Here is a 19,004-nt window from a genome sequence, read left to right on the forward strand (position 1 = left end):
TGAAAATCCTCTTAGGTTATCACTTGTTTTAGACATTTTACTAATTCGAAACTAATTTCTTATTTTAGAAATCCTAGAATCTTGGAACCATTTTCCCATGATATGATCAAGTCTTACATATGCCCGAGAGACACGTAAAGGGAATGCAGTTCATACAGAATTCTGGGGCTCTAATAATTAGTCTTACTATTTTATCCAAGTCCTGTATTTCTTTACTAATACAAAAAATAGGCATTACTTAAGGGCGTATATGACCTGTTTGATGGACTAACTAGCCGCCTCTGGCAGGAACCACAGCCTCCTCGTGATACTCAGGACATTGCTTGGCCAAGGGGAACCGAGACACCTTGGATGCCAACAGACCTCTGTGCCATCTCTGTCTCTTGCCAGTCTAGAAGCATTTTTTAATCTCATTTAAAGGATCCAGCTTATCTGTTTTTCAACTCCTGTGAGACTTGGCATGACCCCAAAGGTCTAGAGCTAATGGTGCCAGCATCTTACCCTGCTCCCAAAGTTTGAAGCCTGACAGCCTCCCTTCTTACGCATCACTGCACAGCACTTCCCAACCTCTATGTCAGAAAAACTATTCCCTGGCATGACACAAACAGTCTTACTGAAAAAACAAAATCTCCCAAAGCGAGAGTGAACACACACGAGAATGTCCAGAGAGGCTGCCCTCAGCAGTGGGATGAGTTGTGGATTTTTACTGCTCACTTTTGAGTCAGATTGTGGGGCCAAGTGGAAGTCACACAATGGTGGCCCGTGTAGGGTGGGTTCTAAATCTAATCACTTCTGAGTTATAAAGAGAGATTAGACTCAGAAAGCAGCAGGCACAGGGGAAGACAGACACTATCTGACCACAGAAGCAGATGCATTGACAAGCCCAGCAACTCCAGAACTCCCGCTACTAAAAGTTGAAACAGGTAAAGAAGGACCTCCCTCTAGAGCCACACCCTGAATTTGGACTTCTAGCCTCCTGAACTGTGAGAAAATAAATTTCTGTTCTTTAAAGCTACCCACTTGTGGTATTTCTGCTACCGTAGCTCTAGGAAATTAAGACACCTTTTGACTCCGCTCTGCCTAATCCTTGTTTCAAAATAAGTAAGCAGTTCTCTTCTTTTTAGTTATCTATAAAACTGAAGAGAAATGTTCCCACTGAATGTTTGCATGGAAGGTATGTCCACTTCCTATCTGATTTCCTCTAACACTGTCGATAAGATAATAAAAATCACAAAAATTAGAGTGGTAAGTGGGGGACGGACACTCACAGCATGGCAATGCCCCAGTGCTTTCCCGCTCGCTCTCCTGCTGCCTGGAACCCCGAGAGGCCAATGAGGGCTACCGTGGGCGTGATGGTCAGCGGCCCGATGTACTTCAGCAGAGCCCCAGGCAGGCCTAGGAAGCCGATGACCACCTCTATCAGTGAGGACATGATGATGGCCCCTTGGATCTGGAACAAGAGATGGCAGAGATGTGAGGTAAGCTGCTTGTACATCAAACACACCAAGTGTCACCTACAACCACAATGGATAATTCTTCAGAGCAACAAGTTATTAAATTAACAGGCATGACACAGCTGGAAAATTCCCTGGGACCCCCACAAGAGATTCAGTGGGGGGTAACTGAGGCCTTATTCAACCAGTGTGACGTATCACAGAAATGGGGACTAAACACAAAGCCCACTTGCTTTTTCCACTGACAGAAATGATCCAGATATAATACATACTTCCCATTTAAAAAAACCTAACATTTTAGGGAAAGCTAGAGAAATGCTATAGTACAGGAACTCTTGACTTTTAAAGTGTGCACTCCTGCAGGGCATTTAAGAGAGAATGTTCCTGACAAAAATTCTAGAGGAATGTTTCTTACAAGTTTTGGAAGATATGGGTGAACCATCAGCCCGTGCTTCATGTCTAGGACAGTCACACACTGTTCTGCTAAAGTGTACTTTAATAGACAGACAGCTATAAGTCTTTCAACAGATAAAGGCAAACGCCAAGGCCAGAAAGAATAATTCTGCTGCTTGTCAACAGCCTCTGGGGTGCATGAGCCCTCAGCTAATTATAACGGAGGGGGTAAGCAGGCAGGTCTATGGGCGCACAGGGGGAAAGTAAAGAAAGGAGGAGGAAAAAGAAGGTGAGAAACCGTATTAGCTGGTCATGCAAAGCAGTTCCAAATGCTCTATTTTATAGTATGAGTAGTTATATGAGTGAAACTGTACCTAAACTTATAAACAGCAGAAATAAATGTGTCAGCACTTAGAAAAGAAGGCTTAGTAAAAGCCACTGCGATGGCTTGGCCACAGCCAACACTGAAGCTGAGAAGAAACACAGAGAAGCCACAAGCAGAACAATGCTCATCTTTTACCTCTCGTATCCGTGGATACCACACGTGCTCTGTGTGTAACAGTTCCGTTGTTCCGTTGGCAACTGAAATATCTTGAAAACAAAAACAAAAAGGAGATTGTTCTTGGAGCAACACTCATATTTCACAGGACATACTCATTTTACCCTTTAACAAGAATTTCCTCCCTGTTTTAAGCATAAGTGTATAAATACCCGTCCCTAAAATTCAAGTTACAACAGTACGGCTTACCATACTGAAAGGGAGATCCCCAACGCTAACTTAACCAATCGTCTTCACCGACAGAGAGAGCCCCACCTCGTCAAAAGTTGACTGAAGTGCTGACGCTCGTTACTCATACCAGCCTCACAAAAAAAAACCAACCTTGGTGAGCAACTAACTGAAATGCTGTATGAACTAGGTTGCCTGACTGAGGTTTTTAAAACCTAGATAAAACAAAGGGCCTTTTCCAGTTCCTAAATCAAGTAAATGGTCACAAAGTTAACTCCTAGGAGCAAGGAAGGAAATGAAGTCTGGGAGACTTTGCTCCTAGAAACCTAAAAACGTAATGGTCTTTTGAGAGTACAACAGGTTGGACTCTGATGTTCTCAAATTCCCTATCTTTTTCTGACCTCATTGGGGTTACTTAAGGATCTCTGCAATCACTAAAGGGGGTAGGGGGTGGGATGAAAGTCATCTGCAGGAAACCAAAGTAGCCAGATCCTTAAAAAGCAAAGATGTTTCAGAGAAGGGATGCTGACACAGCAAAGAGAGTGATTACAGGTGGTTCGTAAAATCCACTGGAAGAAAGAGGCAGAAAAAAATAGCCCAAATATTTCTCTATCCCGTTCCCATATTTGCCAATTTCATTAGCATAGAGAAACGAGGTCATTTCTGGTCCCTGCTTGCTCTAGGGCTAGAGATGAACGAGTGGATAGACAGAGAGAGAGAAACAATCCACAGGTTGGAGAGTTCTAAGCTGTTTGTTGGTTTGTATGTTCTGTGCCTAATTCCAGAAAGGATTTAACACTGCCAAGAGCAGCACGTCCAGGCCTCCCTTTTAGCACCTGCCCTAAAGGACCCCAATGACATATGTGGAAATAACTGCAATTACCTGTGGTGTTACATTTCCATTTATCTAAAGACAGGATGGCTCGAGCAGGGGCCAAAAATGCAAAAGCACTGGCCTGAAACAGGGGTAACCTAAAAGAAACGAGACCAAAACCATGATCACGGCATCGGGAACTACCGAGGTAGTTCACTATTTGACAGCTTAACAGTCTTTTCTATAGATACAGACCACATGAGTAAATGCAGACACACCTGGAGAAAAAGCCCCGACTGCAAAGACCTCCTGCACCGAGCAGCTACCCTCTGGCTTCTGGACCTTCCCCCGTGCTCCTCTCCTCCCAGGCCACTCCAGGGTAGGCACCAGAAATCCCTGTGGTCAGTGCTGGCACCCCAACACCAGCCCCTGCCACCACCACCTTTCCTCTTAAGGGTGGGGGGACATCAGGCATTCAGGGTTCCCCTCTTTCCTGTGGAGCTTGCGAGCTCCTTATTAAACATCAGTGTACATCACCTATTTTACCACCCTCCTCCTTTTCCCTTTCAAATTCTGACTGGTTATCAACTGAGGAAAAAAAAAAAAATCTCTCTCTCTGTCTGTTGCTCCATTTTGTAAGTAAAAATCTGCCCTCATCACGGAGGGTAAAACATTAAAATCACATTAGTGATCTATATCTATTGAGGAAAAGGAAAGCTGGAAGTTACAAAGCAACAGTAAGCATAATAAGCATTTCCCTTGATTATAAAAAAATACTCAAAGGTGCACTAACACTTTTATTAAAGGGCCCAGAAAGCCTGAAGATGCTCCATGACATTTCCTGCCGACACCCTCAAATGCTGCCATTCAATTATAGTTTAAATATTGCATACTGACTTTATGAACACTTCAGTTACTCAAATTCTAAAGATTTTGCCATTCTTTATTGGAATGTACAGCATTTCAGCTATAGTTGTATTAAGGTGGCTTTATGGGCTAATATGTGAACCCAACTGCTATTTTTAATGTTATTTTTGAGGTAAAATCTAAAACTGTCTCCTTCTGTTTGCTAGGCTGGGAGCTCCCAGACGTCCTGACGCCCCAAGCAGCCTTGTTGGCGTCCTGGCCAGTGGGACGGGAACCCAGCACCCTCCCCTCTGAGCTCTTGGGTAACAGGTCCTGCCTGCAGTGAAACAAGAACTGGACGGAAGGACAACCAGCCACTTCCCAAGTCCAGTGCCTGGCACAAGTCATTCTGAGCCAGACAAGGGTCAGGCTGCTTTGTTACAAATGCTCTCCCAGCCACTCTAATTATGCAATGAAATTAGTCGGGAGTGGGCAGGATGCTGGCTTTCCAGACACAGAGGCAGGCCACGCAGTGCAAACCAGATGCATTGCTGATGATCACTCCCAAGGGCAGGCCCTCTACCAACCGTCCACTTACAATTACCTGCCGGAGGGGCCCAGAGCATGGTGCCATCATAAGCAAAAGTGGAGGTCACCTGAAGTGAAAATGTACATCAAAGGGAAAACACCGTTTGACTGACAAAAATTCCTTCAACGCAGCAATTTTTATGAATGTACTGGAAGGGTAAAGGGAGGTCAGCATATGATTAGGCATGGAAGCCAGCTCCATGGTCCAAATAGCGTCTGTGTTACTATGGTTTCAGATTTCAAGCAATGCATCGTAGGACAATGCAATGTACTCCTGTTTGTATTTAGAGATCTTTCCCTTAGGGACATCACTGCATTGATGACTCATTGGATGTGGAAAAAGTAAAGACGGCTCTGGGTTCCACATCCGCTGACGTGAACTATTCTTGACCTCAGCCTGAACCTGAATGGCCCCTAGGTACTTTGATAGTTGAGTATTTTATGGCTCAACTATGACCAGTGGTACCAAAAGCACTGCTGCAAAGAAGCCCACTCACTTTCAAGATACTGGCGCCCTGGGTTCCTTGAAAGTGGGTGGTAATAGAAGATTCCCATGTGTCCTGTCCCCGTCAAGTCCCCTAAGGTGATCTGGGAGAGCTGCACGTGTAGCGTTGTGTGTTCACGTTCAGCCTTGCACAACCACCTGCCACAACCTCACATTCTCCAGCAGGAAGTGTGGTCTCTCTAACCGGCGGCGTCAATCAGGGCTTGACTGAAATATTCTTAGGGCAAGTTGCAACAAGGGTGTAGAACACTTTAAATGGGAACGTCCCTACATCAGAATCATTGAGGCCAATTTTCCTGAAGAAAAGAGGGAGGATGACAAAGCACTTGACAGCCATTTCTGATAATGTGGCTTTTTCAGGCACTTCCCAGCGTGAAGTTGGTCAACCCTATGGCTCTTTCCTACATAGCCACAGCACAACGCCCACCTCGGTGTCTCACACGCCTTCAGCACCCAATCCCAAATGAGGTTGTCTAAACCCCGGGCATGTAGGTCTCCTGAAGTAGACAAGACTACTTGGTCTTATATTTATTTATTTAGTTTTACTGATGTCTGGAAAGGAAGTAAATTAAATTATGCCTTTCTTTACACCAGGGGTTGGCAAACTGGCCCATGGGCCAAATCTGGCATGCTGCCTATTTTTGTAAATAAAGTTTTACTGAAATACAGCATACTTGTTTATTTACATATTGCCTATGGCTGTTTTTATGCTACCTCAGCAGAGGTGAGTAGTCTTCACAGAAATTGTATGGCTTGCAAAGCCTAGAATATTTACTATTTGACCTTTACAGAGAACGTTTGCTGATCTCTACAGGGAAAATATATTTTCCGTTTATAAGGAGGGGGTGAATCTTTGCAGGTGGCATTTTTTTTTTTTTTAAAGTTAACAATATCACTAGATAGTAATAAAAGAAATCTGAGTAGACGGGCAAATCTGTCATTCATGACACCATTACATGCCAGGCTCTAGTCACAGGATGGCTAAAGAACCTAATGGGCCCCAGACAAGTCCTTACTTGGTTCAAAACCCTCTTGGAGGCCCCCCATTTCCTCCTCAGTACCCAGGTGACCTGAACCCCACCCCAGCCTCCTCTCTCACCAGCCCCTCCCACACCCTCATTCCAGCCTAGCTCTCCTGGCTCCTGCCTCTGAGCCTCTGCTTATCTCTTCTGTCTCAATACCTTTCTAATGCCCAACTTTTACTCATCATCCAAGGCACAGAGAAAATATCACCTCTTCCAGGAAGTATTTCAGGATCACCTTCTCTTGTATCTATAACACACTCCCCTACAACCTAGGACTTTCTAGTTATGATTTCTGCAAGTCACCCCCAAGTTGCCAAGAAGCTGCATCAGGATTCCCTGGTGGGGTGGGGAGTGCTGGTTAAAAATAAAGATTTCTGCATCTCACCTAGTCCTAGTTCACCAGAATCTGGGGTGGTGCCACCAAATCTACATAATGAACAATCACTTGTGGGTGAGGCTGAGGCACCCCAAAGGTGACAACTCTGTGCTAGCTGAAGGGAGTTATCATTTTGGGCACTCGACAAACATTTCTTGGGTATCTGCTTGTCACAGGCACAAATGTAAACAGATACCAAGATGGAAAAAACCACCCCTGAGCCCTTGAGGGATTTCTGTTGTGTGAAGGAGACACTAACCATGGCCACATGTGAAGGTCACTGGTGTGGACAGCACCAGCACACTGTGGACTCTGCAGCAGTCACTTAAGCTAGTCTAAAGGATGAGAAGCACTCCACCAGGTATGCACAGGGTATGGGTAATCCAGGCAGAGGGAAGAACAGGAGCAAAATCAGTGTCACATGGCAAACCAAGGAATGCTGGGAGAAGTGCAGAGCCCTTGGTGTGGGGGATGCGTAGGGCATGTGCCAAAGGTGAGCAGAGACCAGAAGCCAAATGCCCTGCGTTCATCCTGTAGGCAAGAGGTCAACTACTAAGGACTTTGCTTTGAGAGAACCACTTTGGGGGAACTGGGAGAGGTGACCTTGTCCCCAAAGCTATTATCAGTCTTGAAGGAATCAAACCATAAAAGACATGCCACTACTTCTCCAATGCACATGGATCATTCTCCGGAACAGAGCATATATAAGGCAACAAAGCAAGCCTCAATAAACTGAAAAACATCGAAATGATACAAAGCAACTTCTCTGATCATAATGCTATAAAACTAGAAATCAGTAACAGAAAGAACAAGAAAAAAATCAAATACATGGAAACTGAATAACACCCTACTTAAAAACTACTGAGTAATACAAGAAATTAAAAATTAAATTAAAAAAATACGTAGAATCAAATGAGAATGAAAACACAACATACCAAAACCTTCCGAACACAGCAAAAGCAGTGCTCAAAGGACAATTTATAGCAATAAATGCACACATCAAAAAAAAAAACAGGAAAAGGGCCAAAATCAATAGCTTATCCCTACCACTCGAACAAATAGGAAAGGAGCAGCAAAAGAAGCCCACAATCACCAGAAAAAGGCAATAATAAAGATCAGAGCAGAAATAAATGAAATATTAAACAGAAAAACAATATAAAGAGTCAGCAAGACTAGAAGTTGGTTCTGAGGATTGATAAAATGGACACACTACTGGCCAAACTGACAAAGGAAAAAAATGAGAAGACACAAATAACCAAAATAAGAATTGAGATGGGTGATGTTACAACAGAACCAACTGAGATAAAAAGGATCACAACAGAATAGTATAAAAAACTGTACCCCCACAGGTTTGAAAACGTAGAAGAAATGGACAAATTTCTAGAAACACACTACCTACCTAAACCAACATAAACAGAGGCAGAAAATTTCAACACGCCCATAACAAAAGAAGAAATTGAAGATGTTATAAAAAAAAATTCTCAACAACAACAAAAAAAAACCCAGCCCAGATGGCTTCACTGGAGATTTCTACCAAACATTCAGAGAAGAGTTGATACCAATTCTATTCAAACTACTCCAGAACACAGAAAAGGAAGAAGTACTCCCTAATTCATTCTATGAAGCCAGAATAACCCCGAAACCAAAGCCAGGCAAAGACACCACTAAAAAAAGAAAATTACGGATCAATATCCATCAGGAATATAGATGTAAAAATTCTCAACAGAATTCAACAGCATGTCAAAAATAATAATAATGCATCATGATCAAGTGGGATTCATACCAGGGATGCAAGGATGGTTCAACTTTAGAAAATCAATCAATGTAATTCACCACATAAATAAAACAAAGGAAAAGAATCACATGATCATCTCGACTGACACAGAAAAGGCATTTGATAAAATCCCTTTCCTGATAAAAATTCTCAGAAAAATAGGAATAGATGGAAAATTCCTCAACATAATTAAGGGTATACAAGCAAAACCAACAGCCAACATTACTCTCAACAGAGAAAGACTGAGAGCATTGCCCTTGAGAATGGAAATGAGACAAGGATGCCCTTTATCACCACTCTTATTCAACACTGTACCGGAAGTTCTAGCGAGAGTAATAAGGCAAGAAAGGGAAATAAAGGGTATCCAAATTGGAAAGGAAGAAGTAAAACTAACCTTATTCGAAGATGACATGATCCTATACATAGAAAATCCCAGAGACTCTACCAGAAAGTTACTGAAATAGAAGGATTCAGTAAAGTGGCAGGGTACAAGATCAAAACACAAAAATCAGTTGGGTTCCTCTTACACTAACAAGGAGGACTCTGAAAAGAAAATCAAGAAATAATACCATTTACAGTAGTCCCCAAAAGGATAAGATGCCTAGAAATAAACCTAACCAGGGACGTAAAAGACTTATACAAGGAAAACTATTAAACACTACTGTGAGAAACTAAGAGATCTACGTAAATGGAAAAACATTTCATGTTCATGGATTGAAAGACTTAACACTGTGAAAATGTCAATACTACCAAAAGCGATCTACAGATATAATTCAATCCCGATCCAAATCCCAACACTATCCTTCAATGAAATGGAAAAACTAATCTCCAACCTTATATGGAAAGGAAGGAGACCCCGAATAGCTAAAGCAATATTAAAGAAGTTTTTTAAACAAAGTAGGAGGCCTCACACTTCTCAATCTCAAAACTTACTGTACAGCCATGGTAATCACAACAGCATGATACTGGGTTCAATGACAGACACACAGACCAATGAAACAGAATTGAGAACCCAGACATAAATCCCTCCATCTATGGGCAGCTGATATTCAACAAAGGACCAAAGTCCATTCAATGGGGAAGAAACAGTCTCTTTAATAAATGGTGCTGGCAAAACTGGATACCCATATGCGGAAAAATGGAACCAGATTCATACCTCACATACCATGCACAAAAACTAACTCAAAATGGATCAAAGACCTAAATGTTAAAAGCTAAAACTATAAACTTCCTGGAAGATAACATAGGGTTGAAACTAGGAGAGCTAATTTTTGGCATAAATAGTCTATCAAACAAAACTAAAAATGTACGAATGACAGAAGATAAATTAGATAACAGGGACCTCCTAAAAATTAAATACTATGCTCATCAAAAGACTTTATCAAGAGAGTAAAAAGAACCTACAGACTGGGAAAAAATCTTTGGCAACAACACATCTGATAAAGGTCTAATCTCTAATAAAATATATAGAAAACTTCAACAATTCCACAACAAAAGGACAATCCAATCAAAAAATGGGCAAAGGACATGGACACTTCACCAAAGAGGACACTCAGGCGGTTAACAAATACATGAAAAGATGCTTGCCATCATTAGCCATTAGAGAGATGCAAATCCAAATTACAATGAGATACCATCTCACCCATGCAAAAGTGTTAATGATAAAAAAAAAACAGAAAACAACAAATGCTGGCAAGGTTGCGGGGGGGATTAGAACTCTTACACACTGCTGGTGGGATTGTAAAATGGTACAGCCATTATGGAAAACAGTACGGCACATCCTCAAAAGGCTAGAAACAGAAATACTGTGTGGTCTAGCAATCCCACTCCTACGTATATATATCCTAGAGATATAAGAGCAGTGACATTAATAGACATATGCATATCCATGTTCACTGCAGCATTATTCACAATAGTAAATAGATGAAAACAACCTAAGTGCCCATCAACAGATGAATGGATTAACAAATTGTGGTACATATAGACAATGGAATACTATACAACTATAAAGAATAATGATGAGTCCACAAAACATAACATGGATGAATATGGAGGACAGTATGCTGAGTGAAATCAATCACAAAAGAACAAATACTGTATGATACTACTTTTAAAAAAAGTCAAAAATATGTATACACAAAGAAAGCAACATTCTTTGATGGTTACCAGGGATGGGAGAGGGAGGGAAGGGGAATCACTTTCTAGATGGCAGACATTGGTTATTTTTGGTGATAGGAAAGGCAATACCCAATATAGATGAAGTCTGCACAACTTGTCCAAGGTAAATGAAGACACCTAGAAGCGCTCAAGAATAAGGGACAATTTTGGTAAATGCTGTAACATACAATTTTGCAACAATAACAACAACCAAAACAAAATGTGTCTACATAGGTAGACATGTATTTGTATATGTGTATAGGAAGGCACATATTAGCATATGGGCGTGCATGTACAGGTGTATCTGTAGGCATATGTATATATATGTTTATGTGCACTGCATATATATTTGTATATATAATTAACCACATACGGGTCACAGTTACATCCTAGACATAACCAAACACCTCATGGGATTGGATTACTGGGTTTGAAGACTTGCGACCACAGTCTTGTGGGACAACTCAGTCAACCGGCACAACATAGTTTGTAAAGATAATGTTCTCCATCCTAATCTGGTGAGTAGTGTCTGGGGTCTTAAAAGCTTGTGAGTGGTCATCTAAGATACAACTACTGGTCTCTACTTGTCTAGAACAAAAGAGAATAAAGGAAGCCGAAGACTCAAGAAACTAGTCCAGAGGACTAATAGCCTGTATGAACCACGGCCTCACTAAGCCTGAGACCAGAAGAACTAGATGGTGCTCAGCTACCACTACAGACTGTTCTGACCAGGGACACAATAGAAGGTCCCAGATAGAAAGGTGCTATGTACATACATTCAAGGAGCCCTGGTGGCACAGTGGTTAAAGCGACTGACTGCAAACCGAAAGGTCAGCGGTTCAAAACCACCAGTGGCTCCGAGGGAGCAAGATGTGGCAGTCTACTTCCGTAGAGATTTACAGCTTCAGAAACCCTATGTCGCTATGAGTCGGAATCGACTCAGCAGCATTGGGTTTGGTTTTTGGTTTATGTCCATATATTATTCTTCGAGCAGAGTTTCACTTCAGACTAGAAATAAAACGTTAAGCCTTTCTGGCAAGTCAATTTTACCTACAAATTTGGGAAAGGAAATGTTTTAGGTTAAAAGCATTCAAGCAGAGACAGAGTAAAACGTGCATGAATTTTCAAGCTAGAACCAGATACTCCCCCAGACCCAGAGGCCTAAAGTCCTACTCTGGGGCCATCAGGGGAAACGGCTTAAAAAGTTTAAAAGGTGTGGGGTCCTACGAGCAGCACCATGTAAGGTACAAAATTTATCTGCCCAGAACTGAACCTTTTAATCAGAATGAATAAACTCAAACCAGAATTCATCAACACAAAGTACACTCTGCCTGGCTCCCCTGATCTCGCAAGACAGCAATCAAAATTGGTACAAAACCTCTCACTGCCAAATAAACAATGATTTCCAAGAAACCTAAAGCAGCTCTGTCTTCAAGGAGCTCTAGTATCATCATGATTGAATATGCCATTAGGAGTGTATGCTCTAAGTGCCTTCAAAGAAAAGACAATGTGTCAAAACACTTTTGTGAGAATGGTCACACAATTTGAAGACTGTAATCAATGTCACTGAATTGTACGTGTAGAAATTGTTGGTGTATGTTCTGCTGTGCGTATTTTCCACAAAATTTTAACTCACTTTTTCTGAGCTGATATAGTTGATAACATTTCCCTATATCTGATGCATGTATGTATGCCTGCATACATGTATTGGCTGAACTGATGGAAATTAACTTGCCGACACCCCAAACACTTCAGGCATCTCCTAAGAATAAACATTCTCCCCCATCACGGCCTTCCCCTTATCACAACCAAGAAAAACAACATTAATTTAATGATGTAACTTAATGTTCAGGCAGAGCCCTGGTGGTGCACTGGTTAAAGTGCTTAGCTGCTAACTGAAAGGTCAGCAGTTCAAACGCACCAGCAGCTCCATGGGAGAAAAGGCCTGGCGATCTGCTCCCATAAAGATTACAGCCTAGAAAATCCTATGGGGCAGTTCTACTCTGTCACATGGGGTTGCTGAGTCCGAACTGACTCAACAACCACCACCACCACCAATATTCAGCCACATTCAAATTTTTCTAATTGTTTAAAAAGTGTCTTATAGCTGTTTTTGCCCCTCAGTCCAATTAGAGTTCCTATACTGCATTCGATTATTATGTGCCATGTTTAGAATCAGGCTAAACATCCTGCGTAAGAACACTGCATGAATGGTGTGCAAGCTTTACTGCAACACACCAGGAGGCCGATAATTTCAGTTACCCACTAGGACATTGGTTGATTAGGGTAGTAATTGATAGATCTCCACACTTAAAAGGTACTTTTTCCTTTTTCTAATTAATAAGTAATCAGTGAGGTGGTTCTTAGACCTTGTGAATATTCTATTCCCCAACAACTGCTCATCTTACTAACTTTACATTATTACACAGTAGGCTTAAAAATTCTGATTTTCTAATTCTATCATTCTATCCATATTTATTAAGTGGGGTCCTTTTGCAAGGAAGAGCTTTACTTTTGTCCAACTTGATCTCCTCTTTTTGAATTTCACTGTAGACTCACGGATTCCTTTTTTATTCAAAGTTTTATAATTCATTGCCATGATTATTCTCTTTGATAATTAAATTGTCCCAAATTTGGCCAAGGCAGTCTGTTCAAGCAGGCTCCTGTTCCTTTTGAAATGACCTCCACCCACCCACCCCTGCTACCCTCATCGTTCTTTGAACAGTTCCTCGCTTTCTGGCAAAAGATGTTCCAGGCTCAGCTTGTACTTTTCTCAGCCCTGGAATCAACCACTTCTCCAAGAAGCCCTGGTCCCTTTTAGTGGAGAATGGTACTTAGAAACCAAGATCTGGGCACTAGATAAGCTCACTGCTATGGGACAGCACTAGTGTCACTGTTTCTAGGCCCTTAGAATTAGTGAACGGAGCTACCAAAAAAAAATTTTTTTTTTCTTTTCTAAAATCATGGGGTCATAATGATAACTAAAATTCAATCCAAAATCACAGGGTCAACTTCCTCCTTTCCATATTTGTATCTTTCCCTCTCCTACCCTGAGCATCCTGATACCAACATCATCAATATCCTTATTTAACTGCTCTATCCTATAAAATCATACAGCACAGTTCGAGTTACACCACTATCACAATTAATAAGACTACCAAGTTTAAGTACAAGACTTCTTTGCAGTTTTGTTTTTGTCTTTAGAATATACTCTGGTCAGGGTGCAAAGTACTGGGTTCTACAGTCTGCTGAGTTAATTCTTTTCTCTGTGTGGTTAGCAATTTGATGTACAGTTAATTTCACTTATTTCTGTTTACATTCAATTTTAGAGTTTGCTTTTCTTCATCCTTTTAGATTTTAATATGTAGAATCTCTGTATAGCTCAAAAATAAAATCATATAAAAAGATATATACCAGAAAAGTCTTGCTCCCAATCCTATCCTCTCTACCTCATTTCCACATACCTACTATAACCCTATCCTCTCCACCTCATTTCCACATACCTATCATAGTTAACTATTTTCATGAGTTTCTAACTTATCTTTTTTGTTTCTTCTTTTTATACAACAAAAGAATATATCATATACTTTTTTTGCAACTTGGGTCTTTCAACGTATCCTGGAGCTCACTCTATATCAGTTCACAGAGCTCTTTCTCATTCCTTTTCAGGGTTGCACAGGATTCCACTGTGTGATGCACCATAGCAGCAGTTTAGGCTGGGTCCAACATTTTAAAATAACAAATTACACTTTAGTCAATAACTTTGAGTACGTTGTTGTTGTCGTCACTAGGTTCCCTTGAGTCAGTTCCAACTCATAGCAACCTTATGTATAACAGAATGAAACATTGTCCAGTCTTGTGCCATCCTCACGATTGTTAGTATGTTTGAGCTCATCGTTGCAGCCACTGTGTCAATCCATCTCTCATTGAGGGTCTTCCTCTTTTTCGCTGACCCTCTACTTTATGAAGCATGATGTCTTTCTTAAGGGATTGGTTCCTCCTGATAACATGTCCAAAGTGTGTGAGACGAAGTCTTGCTATCCTTGCTTCTAATGAGCATACTGGCTGTACTTCTTCCAAGACAGATTTATTCATTCTTCTGGCAGTCCATGGTATATTCAACATGCTTCGCTAACACCACAATTCAAAGGCGTAAATTCTTCTTTGGTCTTCCTTATTCATTGTCCAGCTTTCATGTGTGTATGAGGTGACTGAAAACACCATGGCTTGGGTCATGCACACCTTAGTCTTCAAGGTGACATCTTTGCTTTTCAACGCTTTCAAAAGGTCTTTTCCAGCAGATCTGCCCAATGCAATGCGTCTTGATTTCTTGACTGCTGCTTCCACGGTGTTGATTGTGGATTCAAGTAAAATGAAATCCTTGACAACTTCAATCTTTTTTCCATTCATCATGATGTTGCTTATGGGTCCAGTTGTGAGGATTTTTGTTTTCTTTATGTTGAGGTATAATCCATAGTGAAGGCTATGGTCTTTGATCTTCATCAGTAAGTGCTTCAAGTCCTCTTCACTTTCAGCAAGCAAGACTGTGTCATCTGCATATCACAGGCTGTTAATGAGTTTTCCTCCAATCCTGATGCCCTGTTCTTCATATAGTCCAGCTTCTCAGATTATTTGCTCAGCATACAGACTGAGTAAGTATGGTGAAAGCATACAACCCTGACGCACACTTTCCTTGATTTTAAACCATGCAGTATCCCCTTGTTGTGTTCGAACAACTGCCTCTTGGTCTATGTACAGGTTCCTCATGAGCACAATTAAGTGTTCTGGAATTCCCATTCTTTGCAACGTTATCCATAATTTGTTGTGATCCACACAGTCAAATGCCTTTGCATAGTCAATAAAACAAAGGTAAACATCTTTCTAGTATTCTCTGCTTTCAGCCAAGATCCATCAGACATCAGCAATGCTATCCCTGGTTCCTTGTCCTCCTCTTCTAAATCTGGCTTGAATTTCTGGCAGTCCCCTGTCAATGTACTGCTGCAACCATTTTTGAATTATCTTCAGCAAAATTTATATTAATATGATATTAATGATATTGTTTGATAACTTCTGCATTCGGTTAGATCATCTTTCTTTGGAATAGGCACAAATACGGTTCTCTTCCAGTCAGTTGGCCAAGAAGCCGTCTTCCAAATTTCTAGGCATAAACGAGTGAGCACTTCTAGCACTGCATCTGTTTGCTGAAACATCTCAACTGGTATTCCATCAATTCCTGGAGCCTTGTTTTTTGCCAATGCCTTCAGTGCAGCTTGGACTTCTTCCTTCAGTACCATCAGTTCCTGATCATATCTTGATTAGAAAAAACTTTGACTACAGTATTTTATCTTTGTGGGAGTTTATCTTCAGGGTACATGTCTAGAAGCTGGATCAAATGGTAAATGCATGTGTACTCTTTAAATAAAATTCCCCTTCATGGGTTTGAACCATTTTTGCTCCTGCCAACAATGTGGCTTGTCAAGATTTTTATTTTTTGTCAGATCATCAAAGGTGAGAAATGCTTTAGAATCGTGCAAATGCAAACTAAAGCATTTCTCTTATAAGTCAATCTGATGATCCTTTCATATGTTTAAGAGTGATGTGATAGCTTTTCATGAAATACCTATGTCTGTTGTCCTTTTTTCTACAGGCTTTTTGTTTTTTACTTTAAGAGTTCTGTATATATTACAGAAATTAGGACTTTATCTGTAATATGTCACAAAAACTTTCTCCAGTTTGTTATTCTTCTTTGGGCATTAGGGGCATTAGGGGAACTCTTTGGGGTGTGGCAATGCTCTATATCTTGATTGTGGTGGTGGTTATATGTATACAAGGTAAAAACTTCCGAGTGTGCATTTAAAACAGGAAAATGGGTGGATTTTATTGCATGTCAATTACACCTTGATAGACAGGACTAAAAATTATGTCTGTAGAGAGTCTTCCCAAGGGAAGGAAAGGGGACAATAACGACATAGTCCTTAAAACACCAGAGTTATACCAAACAGTTATAAAACTCCCAAAATTAAAAAAAAGAAAGAAAGAAAGAAAGAAAAAGAAAAGCTTCCCTCCTAGTATTTGGTGGCAAGCTCTACTCTCCACTCAAGTGTAGTACTGCTCCATCCATGCAGAGCTTCTGCCAGGGCAGTCACCTGCCAAGAGGGGAGGGTGAGGAGCAGCGGGGCCCTGAGGGACTAGCAATGAGATCTAGGAGGCCGTGAGGAACGAGGGAGCTGGCAGGCTCTGACCTTCAGAGGGAAAAGGTGCAGACAGCTAAATTCCTTAAACCCACTCTAACAGGAGGACACAGTCATCTCCTAGTCCCCTGAAGCATCAGAAATACCAGCAAACAGAGAAAAGAACATATCAACTGAAGGGAGAGACCACCCAGAAAAGCTAGAGCTGAAGGAGCGAACTCAGGAAGTCTCAGCCCTGGCAAATGCTCTCAGCTAAGAGGCAGGAGCTGGATGAGGTGTCCTTACTATTTTCTGATGGCCTCTGTGACCAATTCAGGGGTCAGGGGGCCCATCCTGGCTAGGGCATGCTGGCAATATGGCTGAGGAGCACACCAGCCCCTGCTACATTCATCGGGGGAATGCTGCCTGCTGGCCTTCCCAGTCTTGGCCCATGACATCTCCCTCTGCCTCGCCAGAACCTACATGCCTCCTTTCCTTCCTTCCTTCTTCCCAGGCTAACAGTCATTACAATAATGATGCTAACAGGCGAGTGTGGGCAGGTGCCAGGCACTACCTCATTTGGTGCTCACCTACAATGTTATTATTACTCCTATTTTACAGATGAGGGAGTGGGGCTTTGAGAGACTAGGAAGCTTACCCAAAGTCACATGGCTAGTACGTGAGGGAAGGGAGCTCATGCTGCCTCTGGGCCCAAAGCTCCCCTCTGCAGCTGGCAACGCTTCCTCTTCCAAGCTCACGACCTCCAGGTTCTTACTGGTCTAGCACTTTAATGTACTATTTAAAACTCTTTGAGTTAAATGGGCAGTAATTTTCTTATTTGGAGAAAAAACCCTATAAGCTGCCATGAAGTGCTTGCTCAACAGGACAGAATGTGACCGGCTCGACAACCCCTACACAGGCATTTAGGCAGAAGCGTTCACCCTGCATCAAGCACGCCTCTGGCCCTGTCTCCACTTACAGCAGGGAAGGGGGATTGCGGAACTAACTAAACAGCACCATGAGGACACAGTTAGACAAATCCAGACTGTGGGACACGCAACCAGACAACTGTCCTGCCCTCTTTAAAAGGCAACAATACGGGGAGAAAAAAGGTGTGGCACCGTTTATTACTAAGAAACCAAAGAGACACAAGAAACCAAAGCACCTTCATGCATAAACTTGACCGGATCCTGTCGGGGAGAAGGGGGGATAGCCAGGGGGATAGCCATTAAGAGACATTTTGGTGACAATCGGGGAAACTGATAGTAAAGACTGCCTACCAGATGGGATGACTGTTCACTTTATGAGGTGTGATCAAAGGCACTGTGGTTACACAGGAGACCGTCTTCATTCCTAGGAGAGTATTCATGGCTGAACCATCATGATCTCTGCAACTTTATTTTTAAAGCTGTTCAGAAGTAACCCAAAAACTACACAAATACACCCCATATACAAATACCGAAGAGAATGAGACTCTGAGGGAAAAATTCAATCCTTCCTCAAAACCTAATTACATCACCTTGTTCTTCTAGGTTTTATCAGTCACTGTGAGCTCAGAGTCCTGGGCTTGAGGCTGTGGCATGTCCTGGAGCTGTCCCCTGTAATCAGTGGGCACACAGTACATACAAGGTCTCCTTACAGGCCCCGAGAACCCAAGGAGGTAGAAGACAGCGGCGCTCTCTCATGCTCAGAGCAGCAACCTGGTTAGAGAGACCAGGTGCATGGACCAGGCTAGACAGGCTCTCTTGGCCAAAACCCTACCTTTTCTTAGCACAAGAAGGTCCTGTGTGCATACAGCAGGCCTCTGAATGGCAGGAGATGCTTTTCAGGGAGGGGCCACCCCCACTGCAGAGGTCAGAGTGATGACTCCCAGAGGCGCCTGGGCAAAAGGCTGGAAGTAGCCCCCCAAGCACAGTGGGACTCTCCTCCTGTCACACCGCTGGGAAGGTCCTAGAGGGCCCTCCTCCACACCCAACCCTGGATGACATCCGGGGTCACATGGCCGACTGCAGGGACCCTGAGAGCATGGAGGTCAGGAAGACGCAGTCTCTGTTGGAAATGCCCACCAGCAGCCAAGGTGACGCATCAGGCAGGAAGCTCTCTGTGCAACCAAGGCAGTGTGACTGCTCCGGGATGACACAGGTTGGCACAGCATCAGGGTCGGGGGATCTGGAA

General features: G+C 42.2%; 1 protein-coding gene across 6 annotated transcripts in view; it reads right to left on the reverse strand.

The window, feature by feature from the left end:
* Window positions 1-19,004, reverse strand: part of SLC23A2 (solute carrier family 23 member 2) — a 125,586-nt gene that overhangs the window by 24,315 nt on the left and 82,267 nt on the right. For all 6 annotated transcript variants that reach the window (XM_004383041.2, XM_023737530.1, XM_023737529.1 and 3 more), the window contains 3 exons: window positions 3,458-3,546; window positions 2,368-2,438; window positions 1,269-1,450 (listed from right to left, as the gene is read on the reverse strand). In XM_004383041.2, the coding sequence (XP_004383098.1) occupies window positions 1,269-1,450; window positions 2,368-2,438; window positions 3,458-3,546 (342 nt within the window). The remainder of the gene's footprint in view (window positions 1-1,268; window positions 1,451-2,367; window positions 2,439-3,457; window positions 3,547-19,004) is intronic.

The sequence above is a fragment of the Trichechus manatus genome, unplaced genomic scaffold (genome assembly GCF_000243295.1).
Source record: "Trichechus manatus latirostris isolate Lorelei unplaced genomic scaffold, TriManLat1.0 scaffold00104, whole genome shotgun sequence".
NCBI lineage: Eukaryota > Metazoa > Chordata > Mammalia > Sirenia > Trichechidae > Trichechus > Trichechus manatus.